The 27,281-nt window shown below is 45.7% G+C and overlaps 1 protein-coding gene across 1 annotated transcript; it reads left to right on the forward strand.

The window, feature by feature from the left end:
• Positions 1-640: 640 nt before the first annotated feature.
• On the forward strand, positions 641-26,428 carry LOC306907409 (catechol O-methyltransferase-like; the record flags this gene model as incomplete). The annotated part of the gene is made up of 3 exons (XM_079479464.1): positions 641-896; positions 16,041-16,237; positions 26,114-26,428. The coding sequence occupies 3 exons, from the start codon at positions 641-643 to the stop codon at positions 26,426-26,428; spliced, it is 768 nt and encodes a 255-aa protein (XP_079335590.1).
• Positions 26,429-27,281: the final 853 nt, after the last annotated feature.

Below are 27,281 nucleotides of genomic sequence, written 5' to 3' on the forward strand. Positions count from 1 at the left end.
AGAGAAGCAGAGTTTCTCAGAAGTAAAGATGGGCAGAGGCTCTCCAATCTGTGATAGACTGCGTAAAAAGATTGTGGAATACTTTAAAAACAATGTTACTCAACGTCAAATTGCAAAGGCTTTGCAAATCTCATAACATCATCAAAAGATTCAGAGAAACTGGAGAAATCTCTGTGCGTAAGGGACAAGGCTGGAGACCTTTATTGGATGCCCGTGGTCTTCGGGCCCTCAGACGACACTGCATTACTCATCGGCATGATTGTGTCAATGACATTACTAAATTGGCCCAGCAATACTTCCAGAAACCGCTGTCGGTAAACACAATCCGGCGTGCCATCATCAGGTGCCAACTAAAGGTCTATCATGCAAAAAGGAAGCCATATGTGAACATGGTCCAGAAGCGCCGTCGTGTCCTGTGGGCCAAGGCTCATTTAAAATTGACTATTTCGAAGTGGAATGGTGTTCAGACGAGTCCAAATTTGACATTCTTGTTGGAAATCACTTGTTGATTTTACTATTAACAGTGTCGTGGTCTAACATTAATATATTCTCTCTTTAAGGGTCATTCATGTTCAGTGATCTCTCTGTAAGGGTCATTAATGCTTTGAAATATCTTTGTTAGGGTCATTGAGGTTCAGCGATGTCTCTTCTGGTGATCTCTCTGCCTCTGCTTCCGGTTGTAGTTATGATAACAGTTCGGTTCTGGTCACCACTGTTGGCCCTGTGTCATCGAATGGGTGCTGGCATAGTGAAGCTCTCACACAGAAAGGTCTGTGCCAGCTCCACACATGCCTATGTTTTCTCCAACTGCAACCATGGACAGGCCCAGAGTGTTCTGCTGACCTTTGAGCTCTATTCCACCAGACACGCCTCTCTCAACATTGGCCCAAAGAAAGGTCGGTTTCTTTCTGGAGTCACTTTTATGGATGTGTGTGAGTTTTACGCATCCACTCACCACACTTTTACAATGGACTTTTAACTGTTGAAGGGGCCATTTCTATGTTGAATTATAATTAGGCTATATATATATATAGTGTAGCAAGGTGGAAGAATACACGACAAGGTTAGCTCAAAATGAAAAGCCCCAGAGGGTGGTTTTTATTTTACAAATATGTGGTGGTGTGAAAGTGCGTGGTGGGATCCCTCTTCCGTGGCCTTCTCCGTGTCCTCTGTGAGTGTTTGTCCGTGTGGTCCGTGTGGTCCTCGTGGCGGGGTTGGTCGGTCACAGGCTGCACTCTGTAGTGAGACAAAGAGATCATTAGTTCAGGTCTCACAGAGAGGTGTCTCACCTTCTCTCTGTGAGCTGGCTGTTTATGTGTCTCCCTGTTGATCGCTGTCAGCTGTGACCAATCAGCCCGTGATGAGTGTTGCCAGGTGGCGGGGGCTCCATGTAACCCAAAGGGGAGGGTCCGATACTGCCAATGGCCACTAGGGGTGCTAAAAGCTGTCTTTGGTTTGGCAGACTCCGAGATCGGCACTTGCCAGTATCCTTTGGTGAGATCGAGAGTAGAGATATACCGGGCCCTCCCCAAACGGTCCAGCAGCTCATCGACCCGAGGCATTGGGTACCCGTCGAACTCAGAGACCTCGTTCAGGCGACGAAAGTCGTTGCAGAAACGGAGGGTGCCATCCGGCTTTGGGACCATCACAATGGGGCTGGACCATGGGCTGCGGGATGGCTCGATTACCCCTAACTTGAGCATCTGTTGAACTTCCGTCTCAATAGCCTGCCGGCGAGCCTCAGGGACGCGGTAGGGCCGTTGTCGGACAATGACTCCTGGCGGTGTCCGGATCTCATGTTTTATTATCCTCGTCTGCCCGGGTTTTTCGGAGAACACATTGTTGTGGAATTTTCTTATTCCTTAATCAAGGTGAGTCAATTTTGACAAACGCAATATACAGAGACATCAGGTACTTTGCAAAGTATTTTATTGTCGTTTAATCTGCATCATAAGCAATGAGCATGTGCAGAGAAAAGGCACTCTTTCCTTCTGCACCCAGAGTTTATATATTAAAACGTGAAAACCCCCTCCCTTTGCCCCCTAGCCAGAATCCCGAGCTGGTTTCCGAGAAGTGATGCCCGTTATTCCAAACAGAACATCTTGGCCTCTGCTCGAGGGCAAAGGCAGAGTGGTATGACGCGTATAGAGAAAAACATGATAACATAGAGAAGAAAACATAGATAGAAACTTCATAAACATATAGATAGACACATCAAGAAGCTAGACTAGAAAATTTCCATTACATTCCCCCCTTTTATCATATATGATAACCAAAATCTTTATACTTTGACCATGTAAGATGAGCAACGCCCTTTCTCTTACAGGTTCTATCTAAACAGTTCTTAAAATCCCACTAGAATTGGTAACACCACCTGCTTCAGCCCCATTCCCCAACTTTAGCAATTCCACCACTTCAACAGGCTGTTCAGTCATATCATCCAGCTTCCTGAATGTAGAAACAACAACTGACCCTGAGCTTTTTACACACACGCTGCTTTTCTCTGCGGTGAACACATCTAAAACTAACCTACCCTGCAATCCTAATTCCCTACTTCCAAACTGTTCAATTCTGTACTTTACTTACCACCTGGTTCTCTGCACTGTCTTTTCTTCGGCCTTGTTGGTACAGTTTGCAACTGTCAACAGGGTTGTGACTTCGCAGGGTGACCCTTTAGCCTCTTCCGGTCCTCTAATTTCAGAAGACTAACTTTCCATGCCTGCTCGAGTTGCATACACCACTAACAACTGTCATTCACTCCAATATTGCCTTTCTCATACCTACGTTTGTCTCTCCTGGGTCTATCCATGTTCTAGCCTCTACTCCTTGTGCCTCTTCTTCTGCCTGCTCTGCGGCCTGAAAATTCCTTGGCTGCACTGATATCTGAAGCTTCTGACCTGTGTCTTTCCCCCTCGTCCACCACACCAATACTGACCTGCTTAAACCTTCATCACTTGCTTAAACCTTCATCACTTGCTTAAACCTTCATCACTTGCTTAAACCTTCGTCACTTGCTCAACCTTCGTCACTTTCCATATTCTTACTCTCATTTGTGAAATTGCTCCCGTTCCCTCATAATTAAAATTTTCTGAGTTAGAGCTAGTCTAAAACTTTCTCCTTTGCCTTTTTATTTGGCCGTCCCAGGGGACATAATGGCCCACATTTTCAAATTTTGTTGCCTTATCCAGAACATAAACTTAGGTACACGTACCTCTACACAAAGACATATTTGTTCCCCAGTACCTAGCAGAATTAGGGTAACACTGTCCCTCCCCATACCATTTTATTAAACTTGGAATATAGTGTTGCACAAAAAAAATTCTATAATCTCGAATTTCTCGGGGTTCGATGCATCCCCGACTTCGAACAGTTGATTCCCTTTGTCTGCACGACCATTGCGAAGAGCCATTGTGGATGGAGTTGCCCCTCCTTGGACCTTTTTGCAGTGGGAGGTGTGTCTTTCCCACGACTTCCTGGAAGCTGTGTAATGATTTGTCAGCTCCATTTGCTACTGCTCTTTTGACCTGCACAAAAATTTTGAGAGCAAAAAACACAAAAACACATTGCCTTGTAACATCCCCCCTTTTGACGCGTGGTCTAGGCCATGCGTCAAAATCGCAAAAGCAGGGAAAAAATGTTTGGCAAACAGGTGAGGCCATTTGGGCCCCCCCAAACATTGTCTGTGTATTTACATGAGCACTCCTTCCAGAGTGCACGCTCAGCTGGTTCTGCAAAATGTTTGCATCTCTGCAAGAGAAAGAGTTCTGTTAGTGATTTCTGGAGACAATCTGTCTGTCTCTGATGTTGCTTGCTTTGCTGCAAGGTCAGCTCGTCGGCTTCCTGCAAAAAATAGTTTCAGATACAAAAGTGTGTGTGGCAGTCACACACAACAATGGCTGATGGGATAAGAATGGCAGATAGCATATCAGCAACCTGTGTGTGATAAGGAATGTTTTTACCATCAGCTTTTACAAAGTTTCTGTGTTTACACAGTGTGCCAAAATCATGAGTTACACCAAATGCATATCTACTATCTGTGTGAATGTCTACATTTGTATTCTTTGATAATTTGCATGCGCGTGTGAGTGCAATGAGCTCTGCTGTCTGAGCAGAGAAATGGTCCCTAAAAATGATATCAATTGCTTCTTTGCTTTTGGACTTGCGATGTCTGTAATTGCAAACACGCTTTGCGGACAGCTGTCTGCCGCGGTCAGTAATTTCGTGACCCAAAAATGAACAAATCGTTTTGCCAGCTGGACTTTGGAGACATTTTACTTTGTGTTCTTTTCTCTTATCTTTTAAACTGGAAACAAAGGCCTGCGCACCGGTAAATTTGGGCATGGCACAACTATGCCTCTTTTTCCTTTTTTTTTTATCTTTTTAAACTCATTAAATATTGGCCTTATGCCATTGAGGGCTTCTGGTTTGAGGCTTCTGTTTTGAGGGGGAATTGCTGTTTGCGTGGACGAAAATTACCCTTGGGCGTTATCACAACAGGCTCACAAATCCTAATCAACTCAACATAATATTTTCCTGTTACCCACATTTGTACGGGCACCTTTACCAAAATTTCTGGTATGTCAACATGCATCATTAAACTATTTGTGTGTGAAAACACTTCAAGTCCCCTTGTTGCTGACAGACAGGCATGATTCTCACGATGGGCATGCAACACATTTGAATATTGCACGTCGTCCCTTTTAACCCATTCTATGGCGTGCGCATATTTGTCAGCAAAACACCCACAGCTCCCCACACCATTGTAATCAACGTCATGAGGCTCTGTGAGGCAATACATTCTACATCATACTTACGTAATTCAATATTACATCGTACAGCTGTACGAGCGCTGCACTCGGGTCGTGTTGGTATCATGCTCAATCTGTCATCATACACATTATGACTCTGCCCAGCAAATGAATCGGGCAGCAGTCAGACATGAGAAACCTGTGTTGAAATTTGACACTCCCCAACTCACATTGCACCCTTTTGACATAAATTATTTTACATTAGAGCCACTAGCATTTAGGAAAAACACAGCTAGTTTAGACTCTGGCAAATTTAAACACTTCTTGTGAATCACAGTAGGCTATTTGTTGCCCCTGAATCTATCAAAAATTCAAGCGGTTTGTTGCACACAAGCATTGTGCATTTTAGCAAAGTTCAGAAAGCGGTTTCATTCATCATGGAATGTGAGCTAAGCAGATCTTCATTGCATACAGTAGGAAAAAGCATTTCTTCATTGCATATGCTAAGTGAAATCATACTCACCACCCTCGGAATGATGCCTCTCCTCCTCACTTCCATCTACCTTTTCTTTGACCCCATTGGTCTCAGAGGCTTCGGACAGTCGTTCCGCCAGTGCCCCGTTCTTCCACAATTGAAACATTTCTCTGGATCATAGGTGCTAGAGGGTTTAAACCCTCCTCTCCCTCTTCCTCCATGCTCTACTCCGATATTCATTAGAGCCATGTGGAGTTCTTTATCTTGGGTGTTTTTCTTCTGAAGCTCTTTCTTGCCTGTTTGTCTTTCGGCGTGTACAGCATGACGGACAATCTCACTCATTCTCGCGCGATCTGGCTCGATGCATGATTTTTCCACTTCTCGTCTCAGCTCTTCTCTGAGGTTCCGCAGAAAAGCGGATCTGAGATGTCCTTCGAACGGACCAATGTCTGGTCCGTCTGAATCAGGTTGAAGTCCAGAATGTTCTTTAAATACTTCCTCCACAGGCCATTTACACTGTAGCTTTCTTAGGTCAGATGGTTTCAGTTTGACTTTCAACAGTCTCTCTAATTCTTTCATTGAGGGTGAGAATTCTTTGCAAAAGGTCAAAAGTTCTTTATACGTCGGTGCTGGTTGCGCTCTTTCTTGCTTTTGATGCACCACGGGCTGTGGCATGTGCGGCACTGGTGCTGGTGGAGATACTGGTGGGGGCACTGGAGCTACCTCGATCGGGTTCAGATGTCGGTGAGGAGGGACACAATCATCCTCCGGTTGGTGTTTGTAACAAGTCATAGATGGGGGTAAAGAAGACAGAGGGGTTAAATCATTATATTCAAGCAAAACAGGGTACAATGGAGTTTTCGGTGGTGGCAGTTCTTCCAATGCCATTTCTTTAAAAACATAGTCACGTCTATTAGCTTCCCTCTCCCATAACTCTAAACATTTACACGCTTCATCATATTTTTCCCTTTCTCTTTTGGACATTTTAAATATGTCTTTTTTCCCCATGTGTTCTCTTATTTTCCCTAATTTTGTGGTACTAAATGTACCGTTTTCTGGAAAGTTAGCTTTTTCTATTAAATAGGGTACACCTTGTAAACTTCCCGTTCCCCACCTTTTCCTCATTTCTCTGTATGTTGGTTTATCCATAATTCTGAATAGTCTCCCAGACTGTTTAGAATCTATCTCGATTCTGAGTAGTCTCCCCTCTTTAACTGTCTTAAGCAGTCCTCCAGACTGTTTAGAATCTATCTTGATTCTGAGTAGTCTCCCCTCTTTAACCAGACTGTTTAGAATCTATCTTGATTCTGAGTAGTCTCCCCTCAGACTGTTTAGCGCTAAGTAGTCTCCCCTTTCTTCTTAGACTGTTCAGAATATTTTCAACTCACCGTTTTTCACTTTTGTGCCTTGCACTGAGTTCTTTTGGGATCACGTCAGCCTGGGGTCCGGAGTAGAGTTCTCTCGTCCCTGTATGGGGTTAGAGCTGGATTTGCTATGTCCAGGATGATCAGTCAACTCTAATCCGTTCTCCATCAGCCTTGTGATCCCATCCTCGTCGCCAAATTGTTGTGGAATTTTCTTATTCCTTAATCAAGGTGAGTCAATTTTGACAAACGCAATATACAGAGACATCAGGTACTTTGCAAAGTATTTTATTGTCGTTTAATCTGCATCATAAGCAATGAGCATGTGCAGAGAAAAGGCACTCTTTCCTTCTGCACCCAGAGTTTATATATTAAAACGTGAAAACCCCCTCCCTTTGCCCCCTAGCCAGAATCCCGAGCTGGTTTCCGAGAAGTGATGCCCGTTATTCCAAACAGAACATCTTGGCCTCTGCTCGAGGGCAAAGGCAGAGTGGTATGACGCGTATAGAGAAAAACATGATAACATAGAGAAGAAAACATAGATAGAAACTTCATAAACATATAGATAGACACATCAAGAAGCTAGACTAGAAAATTTCCATTACAACATCCTGGAACTGACCGACCAGGTGTTGTAGCTCAGTTTTCTGGGTTGCCGACAGCAGGGGATCCATGTCCACGACGACCGGGTCCAAGGTGGCGAGGGCAGCGAGCTGGTCTCTTGTTCCCGTCCACTTCTTGAGGATGTTGATGTGATATATCTGGTTCACCTTCCTTCTTCCGGGCTGACGGACACGGTAGGTGATGGGGCCGATCTTTTCGGTGACTGTGTATGGGCCCTGCCAACTGGCCAGAAACTTGCAGGCGGAGTTAGGGACAAGGACCATTACCCGGTCGCCGGGACTAAACTCACGGGGCTGGGCGGCCCGGTTGTACAGGCGCTGCTGTGCTTGCTGAGCTGCGGTGAGGTGTTCCCGGACTAATGGCATGACCCTGTTGATTCGTTCCCTCATCTCTCGGACGTGTTCTATCACGGAGCGGTGTGGCCCTGGCTGTTGTTCCCATGCCTCCCTGGCCACATCCAGCAGGCCACGGGGCTGTCGTCCGAAAAGCAGTTCGAAGGGGGTGAAGCCCGTTGATGCCTGGGGGACTTCACATATACCAAAAAGGACGTACGGCAGCATGAGGTCCCAGTCCCGTTTATCCTCGGCTGCAACCCTCCGCAACATCTGTTTAAGGGTTTTGTTGAAGCGTTCAACAAGGCCGTCTGTCTGGGGATGGTATACAGAGGTCCTTAACTGCTTCACCTTCAGGAGCTGGCAGAGGTCAGCCATTAGCCGGGACATAAAGGGAGTCCCCTGGTCGGTCAGGATCTCTGTGGGTATGCCAACCCGGCTGGAGAGTATGAAAAGCTCCTGTGCTATTGCCTTGGCCGTTGCTTTTCGTAGAGGTATGGCCTCGGGATACCGGGTGGCATAGTCGACGATCACCAGGATATGCTCGTGACCGCGGGCAGACTTAGGTAACGGCCCCACCAGGTCCATCCCGATACGCTCGAAGGGCACCTCGATGATGGGTAGTGGTATCAGCGGGCTGGGAGGAGGAGTTCTGGGAGACGTTCTCTGGCATGTAGGGCAGGCCTGACAAAACTGCCGCACTTCGGCGTCCAGCCCTGGCCAATGAAAACGATCCCTGATGCGTTGGATGGTGTTGGCCACTCCGAGATGCCCCGCCATCGGATGGGAGTGGGCCAGCTCCAACACGGTCTCAGTCTTGGTCCGGGGTACCACCAGTAATGTTTTATCCTCCCCCCTTCGCTGTGCGACACAGTAGAGCAGGCCATTTTTGACAACAAAGTGTGGGAGAGGATGGGGCCCTGGTTGTGTCTCTTTTCCGTCGATAGCTCTCACCTGTGTCCAACAGTGCTTTAGCCTGTCGTCCTCTTGCTGTTCCTTGGCGAATGAATCTCCACTTGTGACCTGCTGGAAGACATCAAGATATAGGTTAAAACTTGAGTAAAGGGGCTCACCATCTCTCCCGCTGTCCGAGGCCACCCGGGCGTAGCGGTGTCCTCTGCCGGGCGTCTTGCGGTGGCGCTGGCGATTCCGCTTTTGGCTGGCAGGCTGTATCGTGGACACTAGCAAGCGCTCAAAGCCGGGCCAGTCTCTTCCGACCAGGACGGGGACCGGTAGGTCCCTCACTACTCCAAACTCCACGGGCCAGGTGCCGGGGCCGGCTGAGATCGTTACCCTCCGGGCTGGGACGTGTCTGGTGTCTCCGTGCACACACGTGATCGGAAGAGAGGCTTGCGAGCCACCTCGAGGCGAGACAACGTGGGTCTGGACCAGGCTGACCGTGCTGCCAGAGTCCAGAAGAGCGGTGAATGGTCGTCCGTTTACCTTTACTTCTTTAGGAACCCCGGTCGGAACGTCGTGGTGCACCATACAGCCTGTCAGCCATGTTCGGACGGGGGGTGTGGAGCTCTCGGTGGGCATGGGTTCGTCTGGATGGTTGGAAGCTCCCGGCCTGCTCACTGGTCGAAAGGTGCCCTCCGGGCATGCGTTGCTCCTGGACCACCCTCCGGGGAAACGGCACGGCTCGCTCCCCAGCTTCCCGATGGTGAGTAGCATCCGCCAGTTCCAATGCCTCAACCAGCTCCGTGATGGACACCGGGTTTCTCATCCCGACTGCTTGCCGGTGTGAGTGGGGGAGGGCTCGGAGCAAACGGTCGACCACGACACGTTCCATCACCTTGGCAGCCGTAGGTTCTCCCTCCAACAGCCAATGTTGAGCGAGACGAGCTAATTCGGCGGCCTGTGCTCGGGCCGGAAGGCGGGGTCTGTACTCCCAGTTGTGGAAAAGTTGAGCCGCACAGATCGGGGAAAGTCCCATGCTGGCCAGAATCTCTCTCTTCAGGTCCGTGTAGACATCTGCTACCTCAGTCGGGAGAGAAAAGTAGATTCTCTGGGCCTCACCTGTGAGAAGGGGTGCCAACAACCGGGCCCATTCTTCTGCCTCCCAACCCTCTCTGGTCGCCGTGGTCTCAAACATCTGGAGGAAGGACTCCACGTCATCGTGAGCCGTCATCTTTGGCAGTAGTTGAGTCACTTGCACCCGTGGGTCGGGTAGCGGAACGCGGTGAGCAGCAGCAGTTCGTAAATTGCCGAGTTCCATCTCAGTCTGGCCTTGCCGGGAGGCGAGGTGCTCTGTAATTTGTTGCTGGCGGATGCTTACCTCCGTCAGCCGTTGGAGGAGCTCATCCATGGGGAAGCGAGTGTCCGTCTAAAAAAAAAAAAAAAATGCCGGTATTCTTAAATTTAAATTAATTAATCCAATGTTAAATTAATCCAATGTCGGTCGATTAATATCAGTGGCCGAAACATCGGTGCATCCCTAAATATTATGCTGATTAAACTAAGCATTCACGTTTATCCTAATAGCAATTCACAATGTGAAGTTTGTTATCTTTGCTGAAGAGCTCACACTTTTATTGAGTCAATCACCTGACCTGTAACTACTATGTGACTGATTTCTATGAAACCACAAGACACGTCATGACAGACTTGATTTGACTGTATTTCTTAGATTCCACCTTTAAACCAATTCTGTGCCATAGGCCATTGATTTTGAGCAGTCATCCTCAATTGGCGGACCGAGGTCTGGACCTTAGCTTCTGTTACAGAGCAGGCTTCCTCTCCACCTCCTCTCCATCACTGTAGGACAAACTCACCAGTATATTAACCGGCTCAAACTCAACATCCCATCATGCCATTCACCTGGGACTGATTGCATGCACACCTGCAGCTAATCTACACCCATCCATATAAGCCCTGTTTACCTTCAGTTCATCGCGAAGTATTGCATTGCCCCGGCGTACAATTTCTGAGCGGTTTATTCATTGTGTTTGCTATTCTGTTATCGACCTTGGATTGTGTATATCGACTTCTGAGTCTTCTGCTAACTGCCTCGACCCGGATTGTTATATCGACCTCTGATTGCTCTCTGCCGGTATCGACCCCTGCCTGTGACTCACTTCGGCTCTGGGATTATCTCCGTTGTTCTGTCTGTCCCCGATTTACCTTGGCTGTTTGATTGTTCCAAATAAAGCTGCAAATGGATCCTGCTGTGTCCGACACTTCATTACAGAATACTTCCCCAACTACCGATCCAGCAGCAGTCGTACAATTATCTACGGAACTCTCTTCCCAAGCTTCACGTCTGGACCTGCATCACCGTCAGTTAAGCCATCTGACGTCACGGACCGAAAATCTTGTACAGGGATTACACGATCTCCGGGCGGCAATTGGGAATGCTACCAGCACCTACGCCATGCCACCACCAGCAGCACCACAGCCTGTCCCACTCGCTGCAACTCCATCAATAAATCCACGACTGGCATTTCCCGAGAAGTTTGATGGTAACCCGACGAAATGCAAGGGATTCTTATTGCAGTGCACTCTCTTTGGCGATCAACAACCGTCACTCTATACTACTGACGCGAGTCGCATAGCATTCGTCTGCTCATTACTCTCGGGTCGAGCATTAGCTTGGGCTACAGTGGTGTGGAGACCAGAGGGGTTGTCATTCGCCACGTTTGGGGAGTTTATTCAACAATTCCGTCACGTCTTCGAACACCCCACGGAGGGCGGAAACGCAGGAGAACAATTACTCACGCTGTCACAGGGAGGAAACACAACGGTTGAGTATGCACTCACATTTCGCACACTGGCAGCCCAGACCAACTGGGTGGAGGATACCCTGAAAACCCTCTTCCGAAAGGGACTCGCCGCGGAGCCCCAATCTGAATTAGCCTGCCGTGATGAGGGAAGAGATCTAAACGGATACATCGATCTAGCCATCCAGGTAGACAATTTAATCCGTTCTCGACGCTCTGGGCGTATTTCCACGCGTTATCTTCGGGACACGCCCACCCTGCACGAGCCCATGCAAATCGGCTTCACTCGCCTAACCCCAGAGGAACGAGAACGTCGGAGGCGGAACCATCTGTGCATGTACTGTGGCCAGCCTGGACACATGAAATTCGCCTGTCCAGCTCGCCCCTCTGCTGAATCGCGCTCGGTGAGTATCCACACTAATGCCCACACTACCACATCCAGTTTCACATTACCTGTACGCCTAGTGATTCACAATACAGTTATCAGCACCACTGCTCTGATAGACTCAGGAGCCGCGGGGAACTTCATATCTCACAAATTCGCTGTACAATGCAACCTGGAATTAAAACCTTTTCCTTCCTTGACAGTGGAGGCACTAGATGGTCGACCTCTTGGGGAGGGGAAAATTCATAGGACCACAGAACAAATCAGACTACTTGTCGGATCATTTCACACCGAGAACATCAGCTTCTATGTCATCCAATCACGTCATCACTCTATCATTCTCGGTCATCCCTGGTTACATGACCACAACCCTCACATCTCCTGGAGAGAGGGGCAAATCCTTTAATGGGGTCCTGCCTGCCTGCCAAAAACGCTGCTTATCCAGAGTCACCCGCATTCCTCCAATAGATCCAAATCCTGTCACGCCAGGTCCAGAGCAACCCAAAGTACCTCCTGAGTATGCAGATCTCATCGAAGCCTTCAGTAAGAGCAAAGCATCACGACTCCCCGAACACCGCTCCAGCGACTGCGCCATCGACCTTCTTCCTGGAGCTTCTCCTCCGCGGGGAAGGATCTTTCCTCTGTCGCGACCAGAATCCGAAGCTATGAAACAGTACATTGAGGAGGAGCTTACCAAAGGTTTCATCAGACCGTCAACTTCCCCGGCAACCGCTGGATTTTTCTTCGTAAAGAAGAAGGACGGGGGGTTACGACCCTGCATTGACTACCGAGGGCTAAACGATCAGACTGTGAAGTTCCGATATCCACTGCCTCTGGTTCTTGCAGCACTGGAACAACTCCGTCAGTCCAAATACTTTACTAAACTGGATCTACGCAATGCTTACAACCTGATTCGCATTCGTGAGGGAGACGAGTGGAAGACGTCTTTTTCCACCACCACTGGACACTACGAATACCTGGTCATGCCTTTCGGCCTGTCAAACAGCCCTTCAGTGTTCCAGTCCTTCATGAATGATGTGTTCCGAGACATGCTAGATAAATGGGTGATTGTCTACATCGATGACATACTGATATACTCAGATTCTATGGAGGAGCATATCCGTCAAGTCAGATTGGTTCTGCAACGTTTAATTCAATACCAACTCTACGCCAAGGCTGAGAAATGTGAATTTCATCAAACTAGCACAGTATTCCTGGGATACATCATCAGCCAGGAGGGGGTAGCTATGGATGAGAAGAAGGTCAAGGGGGTTCTAGACTGGCCATTACCTCAAACCGTTAAGGAGATGCAACGATTCTTGGGTTTTGCTAATTTCTACAGGAGATTTATTAGAAACTTCAGCGTCATTGCCGCTCCACTAACCGCCATGACCAAGCGTCACACTGCTCGGCTGAAATGGTCAGAAGAAGCACACCAAGCATTCCAGGATTTGAAAATTCGTTTCACGTCAGCACCCATTCTGCATCATCCGGACCCAGAATGCCAGTTCATAGTAGAAGTCGATGCCTCCAGCACAGGGGTTGGAGCAGTATTATCCCAGCGACATGGTAATCCAGCAAAGATGTTCCCGTGTGCTTTCTTCTCCCGCAAACTCGCCCCAGCTGAACTTAAGTACGATGTGGGTAATCGGAAACTGCTTGCCATGAAATTAGCCCTGGAAGAATGGCGCCATTGGATGGAGGGGGCTACACAACCGTTCATAATTCTCACAGACCACAAGAATCTTGAATATCTCCGCTCGGCCAGACGTTTGAATCCCCGGCAAGCCAGATGGGCTCTATTCTTTACCAGATTTCAGTTCACCGTAACATATAGACCTGGAACCAAGAACATCAGACAGAGATCGCGCAAACGCCAGACCACGAGAGCATCCTTCAAACAAATCTCCTAGTAGCTTCTGTACAATGGGATATCATCACAGAGATCCAACAAACAAACCGTCAAGAAGGACCACCCCCAAAGTGCCCAACTAATCTGCTTTTTGTTCCAGACCACCTTCGTTCGCGTCTTCTCACTCAAGTTCACTCCACACCCAGCTCTGGTCACCCTGGGTTCACCGCTACCATTCATCTGCTTCAAAATCGCTTCTGGTGGCTCACGTTACGGTCTGATACCATCAAACACGTTCAGGACTGTACCTACTGCAACACATCCAAATCATCCAGACAGTTACCTGCTGGACTCCCAACACCACTACCTACACCACACCGCCCCTGGTCTCATATCGCCATTGACTTCATTACGGACCTACCCAACTCCCAGGGACATACCACCATACTTACCATCGTGGACCGATTCTCCAAGGGCTGCGGTCTAATACCACTACCTAAACTCCCCACTGCACTTCAGACTGCCGAACTCCTCTGCAACCAAGTATTCCGCTTCTATGGTCTGACCGAAGACATAGTTTCGGACCGTTGGCCTCAATTTACCTCCAGAATTTGGACTGCATTTTTCAAACAGCTTAATATCAACATCAGTCTCACCTCCGGTTATCATCCCCAGTTCATCGGGCAAACGGAACGCCTGTATCAGGATGTCACCCGCTTCCTTTGGACCTACTGTCAGAAACAACAAACAGAGGGGAGCAGATACCTGTTTTGGGCTGAATACGCCCAGAACTCCCTAGTTAAACCCGCCACAGGCATTACCCCTTTCAAATGTATTCTGGGCTTCCAACCTCCCCTGTTCCCTTGGTCAGGAGAACCCACAGAATTACCATCAGTCACCGAATGGCTACACAAGAGCGGGGAGATCTGGGACCAAGCTCACATTCACATTCGTCACGCAGCCAGACGACAAGAACGACAGGCTAACCTCCATCGTCGGCCGGGCCGGAATACCGTGCAGGTCAATGGGTGTGGTTATCCACCAAGAATCTAAGACTCCGACTCCCTTGCCGCAAACTCAGTCCCAGGTATGTTGGCCCGTTCCAAATTATGAGACAAATTTGTATCTTTTCGATTGGATTTGCCTGCTGACTATCGCATTTCTCCTACATTCCATGTATCGCTTCTGAAACCGGCCGGTGGTCCGAGAGGAGAGTTGGAGGAAGTCGTGGCTCCAGACCCCTGCCCATTCTAGTTGGCGGCGAGGAGGCGTACCGTGTGCACGAGCTGCTGGACTCCAGGCGCCGGGGTAACGTCCTCCAATATCTGGTTGACTGGGAGGGGTACGGTCCGGAGGAGCAATCATGGGTCGACGCTGGAGATATCCTAGACCCCACACTTACTGATGAATTTCACCAAATGCACCCGGAGAAACCAGCTCCTCGACCCCGTGGAAGACCCCAGCGTCAGTTGTCTTCTCAGCCTCAGGAGCTGCTCGCAGGGGGGTGGCTCTGTTACAGAGCAGGCTTCCTCTCCACCTCCTCTCCATCACTGTAGGACAAACTCACCAGTATATTAACCGGCTCAAACTCAACATCCCCTCATGCCATTCACCTGGGACTGATTGCATGCACACCTGCAGCTAATCTACACCCATCCATATAAGCCCTGCTTACCTTCAGTTCATCACGAAGTATTGCATTGCCCCGGCGTACAATTTCTGAGCGGTTTATTCATTGTGTTTGCTATTCTGTTATCGACCTTGGATTGTGTATATCGACTTCTGATTCTTCTGCTACCTGCCCCGACCCGGACTGTTATACCGACTTCTGATTCTTCTGCTACCTGCCTCGACCCGGATTGTTATATCGACCTCTGATTGCTCTCTGCCTGTCTCGACCCCTGCCTGGGACTCACTTCGGCTCTGGGATTATCTCCGTTGTTCTGTCTGTCCCCGATTTACCTTGGCTGTTTGATTGATCCAAATAAAGCTGCAAATGGATCCTGCTGTGTCCGACACTTCATTACAGCTTCGTTGAAGATGTTGTTATATTTTCACAGAAGATTTTTGTAGAAAACTGTATAAAAGACCTTTGCTGGGTTTTCAAAAGCAGGGTGACATTTTGTAACAAATAACATTCGAATTAATTAAAGATATAAGTAGTTCTGGTATGTATGACATGGAAAGGCACATTTATTAAGTAACTTTGTTTTCTGTTTATGATGAGATGAATTTAATTGTTACAATACATTTGCTGTTTGTGTGTTGTCAGTAGTTTTGTTTATTTACATATATTAATTATCAGTAATATTATTATACTTCCCCTAAAGCCACAGAGCATTAGGCTAAATACATACTGTGGATATCAATCATATTCTATACAGTGTATATATACTATATCCAACTGGTCTAAATCTATTTAATATTTATTTATTTTCAAAAAAATTATTTTCCAGACCTACGTTTGGAAGAAAATACAAAGAGGAGAACTCTTGGAACTTTAATTAAATACCCCTGATCTTGAGTATTGTATGTTGTCAGGTGAGTTTCTGGATGAGATTGTGAAGCAGAAAGCTCCACTGAGGGTTCTGGAGCTGGGAATGCACTGTGGCTACGCTTCTGTTAGAATTCTGAGTCTGCTTCCTCCCTCTGGAAAGCTGCTGACCGTAGAGATTGATCCTCTGACGGCAGATAGAGGCGAGGAGATCATACTAGTGGCAGGCTTCAAAAACACACAGGTATTAAAACTAGAGCCTGACCGATTTATTGGTTTGCCAGTTTTATCGGCCGATATCAGCCTGTCACAGGTATATCAGCATGCATGCTGCAAATATCCCACCGATATGAAAGTTTTTTACAGAACAAACAGATAAAATGCTTGTGAATTGTGTAATTACTCAAGTTCGTCCAGTAGAGCTTGCTCCATTGTTTGCTACTGGCAACCCAGGTCACTGTAGTAAGATCTCTGCATAAACAGAAACATTCTGGTACGTGCGCTAGTCAGACAGGATAAGCTTTGCCGGCTGAAGTCCTAAAGGTTTGGTTTTAAGATGAAAAATGTACAATGCACAATGTTTTCTCGCCATTCCAATATTGTAACACACATAGGGGGCCCCTTTTTATCGATCCAAGCACATGGTCTAAAGCACAAGGCGAAAGTGCACTTGTCCTAAGAATGAGAGAGAATAAAAGAGTTGCCCCATTCACTTAATGAGTCACAGGCACTAATCCCTAGGTGCACACTCCAGGTATATTAAGTTAATAAAAAAACTACAATTTAACAGTTTATCTTAATCCTGCATTAAGTATTTTCAATATATTTCAATATCATTATTAGATTAAACATTAAAAGGGCACTCTTTATCAAGGAACTATAGTTAAAATGGTTTAATAGCCGCTGGACAGGAGTTTGTCCTCATGAGGAGACAGAATAACGGAGCTTCATTCAACACTGCCACAAAACTAAAACACTCAACACAATACTGCAAGTTCACTCTGTGGTGTTCACATAAATATCTTTGAATTTTACTATGAAAATCAGCATCTGTGTTGTGTTAGCCGCTAATGCTTCTCATAAAACCCCAATTAAATAAATATGAAAGGTTTTTTCCTTTTATTAAAAATAAGTTAGCTGTAAGGACGTCAATAAACTGATATGCTACTACGTGCTGACAAAATTCCCATTTAGAAAATATAAGCATTCAAAACTGACTGGCACATGTGTAAAAAAAACTAGAAATTCCATGACATCACGCTACACTTCAGCCTCTTGTCAAAGTTTTCGTCCAATCAAATCCGCTTTAGAATCGAAAAGTCCTGCCCCCTTTACTATGAGAACTGCGGAAGCGGCAGCTCATATCAGCCACTTGTTCGCACATTTATTATGTCATACATGCTGAATGACACATAATGTATTTAATGGGAATTGCACGTGAGTGAGACATGATAGCACAGAACTGATAATTTTCGCAGATCATACTCACAAATCTGCTGAGAAAACAAAACGCTGAGAAAAAATAACAAGCTTTAAATGACACATCATTGGTATCACTGATCTTCCTATTATTTTTTAATAGACCTTTACACCACTGGCTGTTACGCTGTTAAATGCATGTTCTCTATCACAGCATCACAGAGCAGAATGAACTTGCTCCGAGGTCGTTAGAGGTGTTCCTAGCTTTGGTTGTCCAAGAGACATTTATAAACAAGCCCTGCAGTAACTGAAGAGGGACGGATTACGTGAGCTCCACTGCTGTACTCCTATTGGTTGTCGCCCCAACATAATTTGGATAAAGTTGAGCGAATCTTAACTTTGTCACGTACATAGACATACCAACTCCACTGGTTCTTGTGACACTGGTGTGATGGAAATTTTCATGACGTGGGTTTCTTCATGCTAATCTCTGTAAAAATTGATTCAAGACTGTCTATCTTGTTGTTCTTAAATTCCTGAGAAATGTTTTGCTACGTGGCAGACCACTCATTCCAGTGTCTCCACCAGCACCAGTGCCGTCTCCACCACAGCCGATGGTGCGTCAAAAGCAGGAAAGAGCGCAACCAGCACCGACAGACAAAGAACTTTTGACATTTTGCAGAGAATTCTCACCCTCAATGAAAGAATTAGAGAGACTGTTAAAAGTCAAACTGAAACCATCTGACCTAAGAAAGTTACAGGGTAAATGGCCTGTGGAGGATTATAGAAGGGAACATGTCAACTGGTCGCATGCAAGCAATGCTGAGTACAGGAGGATTCTGGAAGAATTCTTAGAAGGACTAAAATCTACTTTTCCCGAAGCTCTGAATCTGTATAAGATCGCTGCTTGTGTGCAAAAGACTGATGAAAGAGTGGAGGATTTCTTGGCCAGACTGGAGGAAGTATTTAAAGAACATTCTGGACTTCAACCTGATGCAGACGGACCAGACATTGGTCCGTTCGAAGGACATCTCAGATCCGCTTTTCTGCGGAACCTCAGAGAAGAGCTGAGACGAGAAGTGGAAAAATCATGCATCGAGCCGGATCGCGGGAGAATGAGTGAGATTGTCCGTCATGCTGTACACGCCGAAAGAAAAACATCCAATATAAAGAACTCCACATGGCTCTAATGAATATCGGAGGAGAACACGGAAGAATAGGAAGATGGCGAGGGAGAGGAGGTTTTAAACCTTCTGGCATGTATGGAGAGAAGTGTTTCAATTGTGGAAGAACGGGGCACTGGCGAAATGATTGTCCTGAGCCTCGGAGATCGCGGAGGTCAAGAGAAAAGGTAGATGGAAGTGAGGAGGTCAGGCATCATTCCGAGGGTGGTGAGTATGATTTCCCTTAGCATATGCAATGAAGAAATGCTTTTTCCTACTGTATGCAATGAAGATCTGCTTAGCTCACATTCCATGATGAATGAAACTGCTTTCTGAACTTTGCTAAAATGCACAATGCTTGTGTGCAACAAACCGCTTGAATTTTTTATAGATTCAGGGGCAACAAATAGCCTACTGTGATTCACAAGAAGTGTTTAAATTTGCCAGAGTCTATCTAAACTAGTTGTGTTTTCCCTAAATGCTAGTGGCTCTAATGTAGAATAATTTATGTCAAAAGGGTGCAATGTGAGTTGGGGAGTGTCAAATTTCAACAAAGGTTTCTCATGTCTGACTGCTGCCCGATTCATTGGCTGGGCAGAGTCAGAATGTGTATGATGACAGATTGAGCATGATACCAACACGACCCAAGTGCAGCGCTCGTACAGCTGTACGATGTAATATTGAATTACGTAAGTATGATGTAGAATGTATTGCCTCACAGAGCCTCATGACGTTGATTGCAATGGTGTGGGGAGCTGTGGGTGTTTTGCTGACAAATATGCGCACGCCATAGAATGGGTTAAAAGGGATGACGTGCAATATTCAAATTTGTTGCATGCCCATCGTGAGAATCATGCCTGTCTGTCAGCAACAAGGGGACTTGAAGTGTTTTCACACACAAAAAGATTAATGAAGAGTATTTACATACCAGAAATTTTGGGAAAGGTGCCCGTTCAACTGTTGGTAACAGGAAAATATTATGTTGAGTTGATTAGGAACTGTGAGCCTGTTGTGATAACGCCCAAGGGTAATTTTCGTCCACGCAAACAGCAATTCCCCCTCAAAACAGAAGCCTCAAACCAGAAGCCCTCAATGGCATAAGGCCAATATTTAATGAGTTTAAAAAGATTAAAAAAATAAAGGCATAGTTGTGCCATGCCCAAATTCACCTGTGCGCACACCTTTGTTTCCAGTTAAAAAGATCAGAGAAAAGGGAGCACCCGTTGAAATGCGGTCCGTACAAGATTTGCAAGCAGTTAATGCCGCAGTACAGCCACGAGCACCAAACGTACCCAACACGTATACCATTCTCAGCCAAATTCCGCCTGAGACGAAATGGTATACGGTGATTGATTTGTCAAACGCGTTTTTCAGTGTGCCAGTAAACCCAGACTCACAATACTGGTTCGCCTTTTTATTTGATGGCAGGCCATATACATTCACACGTCTATGCCAAGGGTACTGCGAATCACCGACCATTTACAACGAGGCACTGCGACAATCACTGGAGCCATTCCATCTCCCGAAGGGGGTGGCATTGCTTCAGTATGTGGATGACATTCTTTTATGTGCACCCACCAAAGCGCAATGTGAAGAACACGGTACGACTGCTCACTCATTTGCACAGGAAGGACACAAAGTGAATATCTCCAAAGTCCAGCTGGTAAAACAATTTGTTCGTATTTGGGTCACGAAATTACTGACCGCGGCAGACAGCTGTCCGCAAAGCGCGTGTCTGCAATTTCAGACATCGCACGCCCAAAAACAAAGAAGCAACTAATGACATTTTTAGGGATGGCCAGACTGTAGGAATTTCATTTTGAGGTACACAGAGATGGAAAAACATCTCACGGTATTGATTCACGGGAAGCCCATGACTGCAAATGCGCAGATTGAATGGACTGATGCAGGGGTTGAGGCTTTTGGTAATCTCAAGCGAGCTCTGCAATCTGCGCCTGCGCTAGGTATCCCAAACCCAGACAAACCATTCACACAAATGGTAGACGAAAAGACGGCACAATGCTCTCTGTGCTGCTCCGAAAACACGGAGACCAGCTGCGCCCCGTTGCTTATCTTTCATCCAGATTAGATGGTGTGGCACAAGGTCTCCCACCGTGCCTGCGCGCAGTGGCAGCGGCAGAGAAAGCAGTGATGGCCTATTGGGAGTTTGTTGGTTATTCTCCCCTTACTGTGTTTGTTCCCCATGCAGTGGCCATGATTCTGTTAGAACAACGAGTGTCACATTTATCTACAGCGAGGTGGCTGAGATATAATCTGACGTTGTTGGAATTGCCAAACATCACGGTAGGGAGATGTAACACACTAAACCCAGCCAAGTTGATGCCAATTACTGACAATGGTGACCCACACAACTGTGTTGCCACTTTAGAGCAAGTCTGCTCGCCATGTGTTGATCTCAGAGACGAACCTCTGCTAAATGCAGACTTGACTTTCTATGTAGATGGCAGTGCACGAAAAGATGAGGCGGGAAAGAATCACGTGGGGTTTGCTGTTGTGTCTGATTTTGAAACAGTACAGTCAGGCCGCCTGCCTGACCATTTCTCTGCTCAAACAGCAAAACACATTGCACTCACACGCGCATGCGAATTGGCAGAGGGTAAAAGTGTCAACATTCACACAGATAGTAGATATGCATTTGATGTAACTTGTGATTTTGGCACACTTTGGAAACACAGGAACTTTTTGAAAGCTGATGGTAAAAACATTCTTAATCAAACACAGGTTGCTGATATGCTATCTGCCATTCTTCTCCCATCAGCCATTGTTGTGTGTGACTGTGACACACACACCCCCATCTATGCCACACACACTTTTGTATCTGAAACTATTTTTTGCAGGGAGCCGACAAGCTGACCTTGCAGCAAAGCAAGCAACATCGGAGCCACAGACAGATTGTCTCCAGAAATCACTAACAAAACTCTTTCTCTTGCAGAGATGCAAACATTTTGCAGAACCAGCTGAGCGTGCACTCTGGAAGGAGTGCTCATGTAAATACACATACAATGTTTGGGGGGGCCAAATGGCCTCACCTGTTTGCCAAACATTTTTTCCCTGCTTTTGCGATTTTGACGCTTGGCCTAGACCACGAGTCAAAAGGGGGGATGTTACAAGGCAATGTGTTTTTGTGTTTTTGCTCTCAAAATGTTTGTGCAGGTCAAAAGAGCAGGAGCAAATGGAGCTGACAAATCATTACACAGCTTCCAGGAAGTCGTAGGAAAGACATGCCTCCCGCTGCAAAAAGGTGTCCAAGGAGTGGCAACTCCAACCGTAGGCCATCAAAATGGCATCCACAATGGCTCTTCGCAATGGTCGTGCTGACAAAGGGAATCAACTGTTCCAGTCGGGGATGCATCGAACCCCGAGAAAATAGAGATTATAGAATTTTGTTTTTGTGCAACACTATTTTCCCAAGTTTTATAAAATGTTATGGGGAGGGACAGTGTGGGGAGGGACCCAATTCTGCTAGGTACTGGGGAACAAATATGTATTTGTGTAGAGGTACGTGTACCTCAGGTGATGTTGTGGATAAGGCAACAAAATTTGAAAATGTGGGCCATTAGGTCCCCTGGGACGGCCAAATAAAAAGTTTTAGACTAGCTCTAACTCAGAAAATTTTAATTATGAGGGAACGGGAGCAATTCCACAAATGAGAGCAAGAATATGGAAAGTGACGAAGGTTGAGCAGGTGATGAAGGTTTAAGCAGGTCAGTATTGGTGTATGAGATTGAGGGGAAAGACACAGGTCAGAAGGTTCAGATATCATTTCAGCCAAGGAATTTTCAGGCCGCAGAGCAGGCAGAAAAAGAGGCAGGAGAAGCAGAGCTAGAAGGTAGATACGAGAATGGCAGTATACCAATGCAAAGGCAATAAGGCATGTGCATTGGCACTGATAGAAAAGAAAGAGGTTGGAGTGAATGACAGTTGTTGGTGGTGTATGCGACTCGAGCAGGCATGGAAAGTCAGTCCTCTGAGATTAGAGGACAGGAAAAGGCTGAAGGGTCACCCTGCAAAGTCACAACCCGGTTGACAGTTGCAAACAGCACCAACAAGGCCAAAGAAAAGACAGAGTGCAGAGAACCAGGTGGTAAGATAAGTACAGAATTGAACAGTTTGGAAGTAGGGAATTAGGATTGCAGGGTAGGTTAGTTTTAGATGTGTTCACCGCAGATAAAAGCAGTGTGTGTGTAAAAAGCTCAGGGTCAGTTGTTGTTTCTACATTCCGGATTATGCTGATAATGTAATAGACATCATAACGCACAGGAAGAATGCTATCAGGGAGCCGGATTATATGACTAACAGTCTGTTGAAATGGTGGAATAGCCAAGGTTGAGGGGCGTGGCTGATGCAGGTGGCATTACCCATTCTAGTGGGATTATTATTTCTTATAATTATGTTACCATGTTTTAATTTACTGTTTTCAAAAGTGTTTAAATAAAATACTATTAGGGAGCATGGCTGCAATTGCACAAAGGTTCATGACGCAGACCATCGATCTCACGGAAGGGGAATTTAGGGAGTACGATGACAATGGCCTATGAAATCTGTAGGAGAAAGGGCAGTGCTCATTTTACAGGTTGAGGCATCATGAGTTTGGTTATCATATATGATAAAAGGGGGGAATGTGATGGAAATTTTCATGACGTGGGTTTCTTCATGCTAATCTCTGTAAAAATTGATTCAAGACTGTCTATCTTGTTGTTCTTAAATTCCTGAGAAATGTTTTGCTACGTGGCAGACCACTCAGCTCCTTTGCCCTTGAGCAAAGACCAAGAGGTTCTGGTAAAGATAAGGGATGGCGACACATTTGTGTTACCAAAGATACGTTCTTGCTCAAGGGAGGGGAGAAGAAGGGGTGTCATGTTAGGATCATATAAAAGCCCCTGTAAATGAACAGCAAGGGGCCTTCACTCTGCATATGTCTTTTGATGCAGACTGAATGTCAATAAAACTACTTTGCAAAGTACCTGATGTCTCTGTATATTGCGTTTGTCAAAATTGACTCACCTTGATTAAGGAATAAGAAAATTCCACAACACTGGAAATAGCCTAGTTTCCAAATGAGATCACGTCTCTCTTTCTCTGCCAGACGGCGATCTGAACGGGGCATAATCCGTCCACTTATTTTGAGGATTCGGTATTAAATTGTTAGTATTGTACTTTGCAGAATGCTTGCGCTGCAGACATTAGAAGCGGCTGTTCAGCTGCTCTTGAATTTGCATAGTGTAGACACAGCTGTCTCAACTCGCGCTCTCGTTTACAGCAGATAACATAAAATAGCTGATTTTGATTAGGTTAAAAATGCCTTGATTGGCCCCCCATTCCAATCTTTGTGTTCGGCTCAGGACATCCCTAGCCGGAACACACCTTGTATGCAGACCAAGCACGCCCATGGGCACAAATGCATTTGCTATTTAAACAAAAAACTAATGAAAAATGCTGCTCTCTGTACTGTATGTTTTCCTGCAATCTTGATAGCTTTTAATCATCCAAACGAACCAAACTCTGACGTTAATCGAACCCAGGGTGCGCCCAAAAAGTGCTGCTGTGAAACCATCCTTAGAGTGTCCCCCGTCCCTTAAAACTGCCATGTCACTCACCGGCGGCGGCAGGGAGCCTCTTGGGGGGTCTCAGATGGAAAGAAATGGTGCCTCATCGCTACATCGGGCACGGATGGTGGGAATCCTGACGGCGGAGAGGATTTAACAGGGGATTTAATCCATGGCCCAGCCGAGAAACCAAGGCAGCCTCAACTAAAATCATACCCGCGTCGTTCTTTTGGATTGTAAATATGTTCTCTGTCATGGGTGTGGCAAGCGCCGCCGCTCCCACCATGCGCATCACGCGCTGTGCGTAGGGCACCAAGTGCTGAGGGGTCACCAAAAATAAACTGATGAAAAAATAAATAAAATCTAATAATATTTCATTAGGCTATAGAAAAACTATTAGACAGGCACATTTCAGCCATGTATATGTAAAAAAGGGCCGAACAATCCCATATCACCTCCCCACACCACCACCCGCCCATGTACGGTCCGCACCAGGTGCGCCTGACGCAGTTTGACAGACGGTAGCCTAGGCAACTTATTTGGAAATGGCCCCGAAAAGACAGCAGGAGTCAAGATCAGAGGAAAGAAAGAAGAAGAAACTGCGAGATGATGCACGTGCATCACTTGCCGGTATGTCCATGTATAATCAACATAAATTTGGGAAATGTGGATGTGCTCCTACTAATCGTAATGCGCCCCGAACTTGCTGACGTATGTTAGCAAACTATGTTGCTATAACTTTAATTTCGGTGCAGCTTGCAATCTGAATTGAGATTTTACTGTTAAACATTGATAGTTTTTTTTTGCTATTCTGTTTACTGAAGAAAAGTTTGCACTTTCAAATGTATAGTGTGTGTTGGCTATTCTACATATGTTTACAAAGTCAGCAAAGCTGTGAAGATTTTACTTTCTCTATTTAGTGTTCTTAAGTTTTATACTGTGATGCTGCTGTTACTGGTATTGAGTTATATGTTTGGTAATAAAAAGCAAAAATTATTTCAGGGTGGGGGTATATCATAATAGAATTATACTTAGGCACCAATATATGGCTAGCAGCGGACTGGGTGTGGCTATGGCAATTAAAGTTCGAGCATATTGTTTGCAAACTACAATTGATTAATTAATTAAAAAGAAAGTAGTTGATATGCTGTGTAGTTTTATTTGTTTACTAGCACTTATATGCAGTTATTAGCCGTGTCCACTGTATTTTTTGTTGGTTTTCATGAGACCCCCCTTGAAATTACCAGGATCCCCCATTGACCCCCCAATCAAAATTGTCTGGATCCGCCACTGATGTCACTCATGCTTATCACTTCTGTCACATCAGCATAGTTTGTCAGAACAATCAGTAATCTAGTGTCCTTTCTGCAGTCCTATAGATGGCAGTCTGTTGAATGGTGATTCCACACCAAGTTGTCACCTTGGTGAGACGCAGTGGTGTGAAGTAAATGAACAATGTCGCCGTCTTTTAGTCTCACAGTGAGTTTATCATATTCGTTTGCTACATTAGTAGGGCCCTATGATTTCCGCCCAATTTGTAACATTTTTGATAAATAAATAAAAAAGGACAAATTTTCGAACCTATTTTTGAATTGTCAAATACCCTGCCTCTATTACATATATTAACTATTGCAAATATTGGTTTTGTGTATATATATATATATATATATATATATATATATATTCTGTTTATGTATATACTGTATTATACAGCACTCAGGTTCTGTACCATAATATACACATAAAGATATTGGCCGATACATTAGCATCGGCCCCCAACAAACCCATATCGGTCGGGCTCTAATTAAAACACGTACTTTTTCACAAAATTATCATTCAGACTGTATAAGTAAAACAGGTCACTTTTACATTACCCTTTAAACATGGTACATTTTTGTAAAACATTTCCATTTACAATACACTGTTTAATAAACACCAGTCTTTGCTGAAGAACATTGTAATGTTCCTTAGTTTCAGGTTCTGAAATGCTCCTCCGCTGAGGCCATCTCTGCCTTATCCTCTTGCCTTGAGGACAGTTGTCTGGACCTGGTCCTAATGGATCATGACCCTGAGAAGTACCTACCAGACCTGCTGGCCCTAAAGAGAGAGAAGCTGCTGTCCGCCTCCTGTATTGTGTTGATCAATAGCGCTGTGACAGCTGGAGCTAAACACCTGCTGGAGTATGTGAGAGCCAGACCTCTGAGCTACAGCATGGGCAAACAGCTCGAGGGAATGATAGAAATACAGTGTCATATGAACAAATATACTGAAGCCTCAGAGTATTAGTGCTTAATGTTTTGTTTGTTTAAAACCATTCCAGGTTCCCGTGTTTGTTTAAAGGGTAAAATATTAAGATGGTACAGTATGTCGTTGTATGCTAGTGTAGTAGAATTCTTGTAACCAAACAGATCTCATCCCCCATTGACTCCCATAGTATAGAGAATGTGGCGCTGATATCACACCATGTTGCATGCTGGGTGTCGCGGTCATATTTGTAGGTCGTAGCAGCTCTTTTCTGCTACTGAGTTTGTTGTTCCGTTTGACTAAGAAGACAGAAACTTGGTGGTTCATTTGTGCTGTTTTATAAACTGCAACAACAAGTCATTTAGGACAGAAACTAGACAACGGAATACGTTTTTTTTTCTGACTTGTGAACCACGCAAAGGAAATTACATCGAGGATCATGTATCAATCGCTAGTAAACAACCTCCGAAGATGGTGACACCGCCCCAGCATGAAACGTCGATTGACAATCTCTGTTTGGGGAGGCTGCAGACCTGGAGCAGGCAGTTTTATGCCCCAGGCAGTTTTACGCCCCTGTTGTTCCTGATTTGTCCAGTAAAGGGAGTTAAAGGACAAAATAAATTGTTTGTAAATGAATCAAACTGTTAAAAAATGTTTTATTATGTATGTGTAAGATTAAAAGTAAATAAATAAACAAAACTGAAACTGGAAGTGATTCTGGGACCCGTTTCAGAAAGCAGGGTAAGTTAACCCCAGAAAACGGGATACTCTGGGTTTCAGTTTCAGAATGCAAGTATGTCAAACCCGCGACCGCTGGGTAAGTCAAGCCCGTTTCAGAAATCGAGGTATATTATACTTAGAGTGAGTAACCATAGTAACCTACTCTGTGAACCAT

The sequence above is a fragment of the Barbatula barbatula genome (assembly GCF_947034865.1).
Source record: "Barbatula barbatula genome assembly, chromosome: 18".
Taxonomy (NCBI): domain Eukaryota; kingdom Metazoa; phylum Chordata; class Actinopteri; order Cypriniformes; family Nemacheilidae; genus Barbatula; species Barbatula barbatula.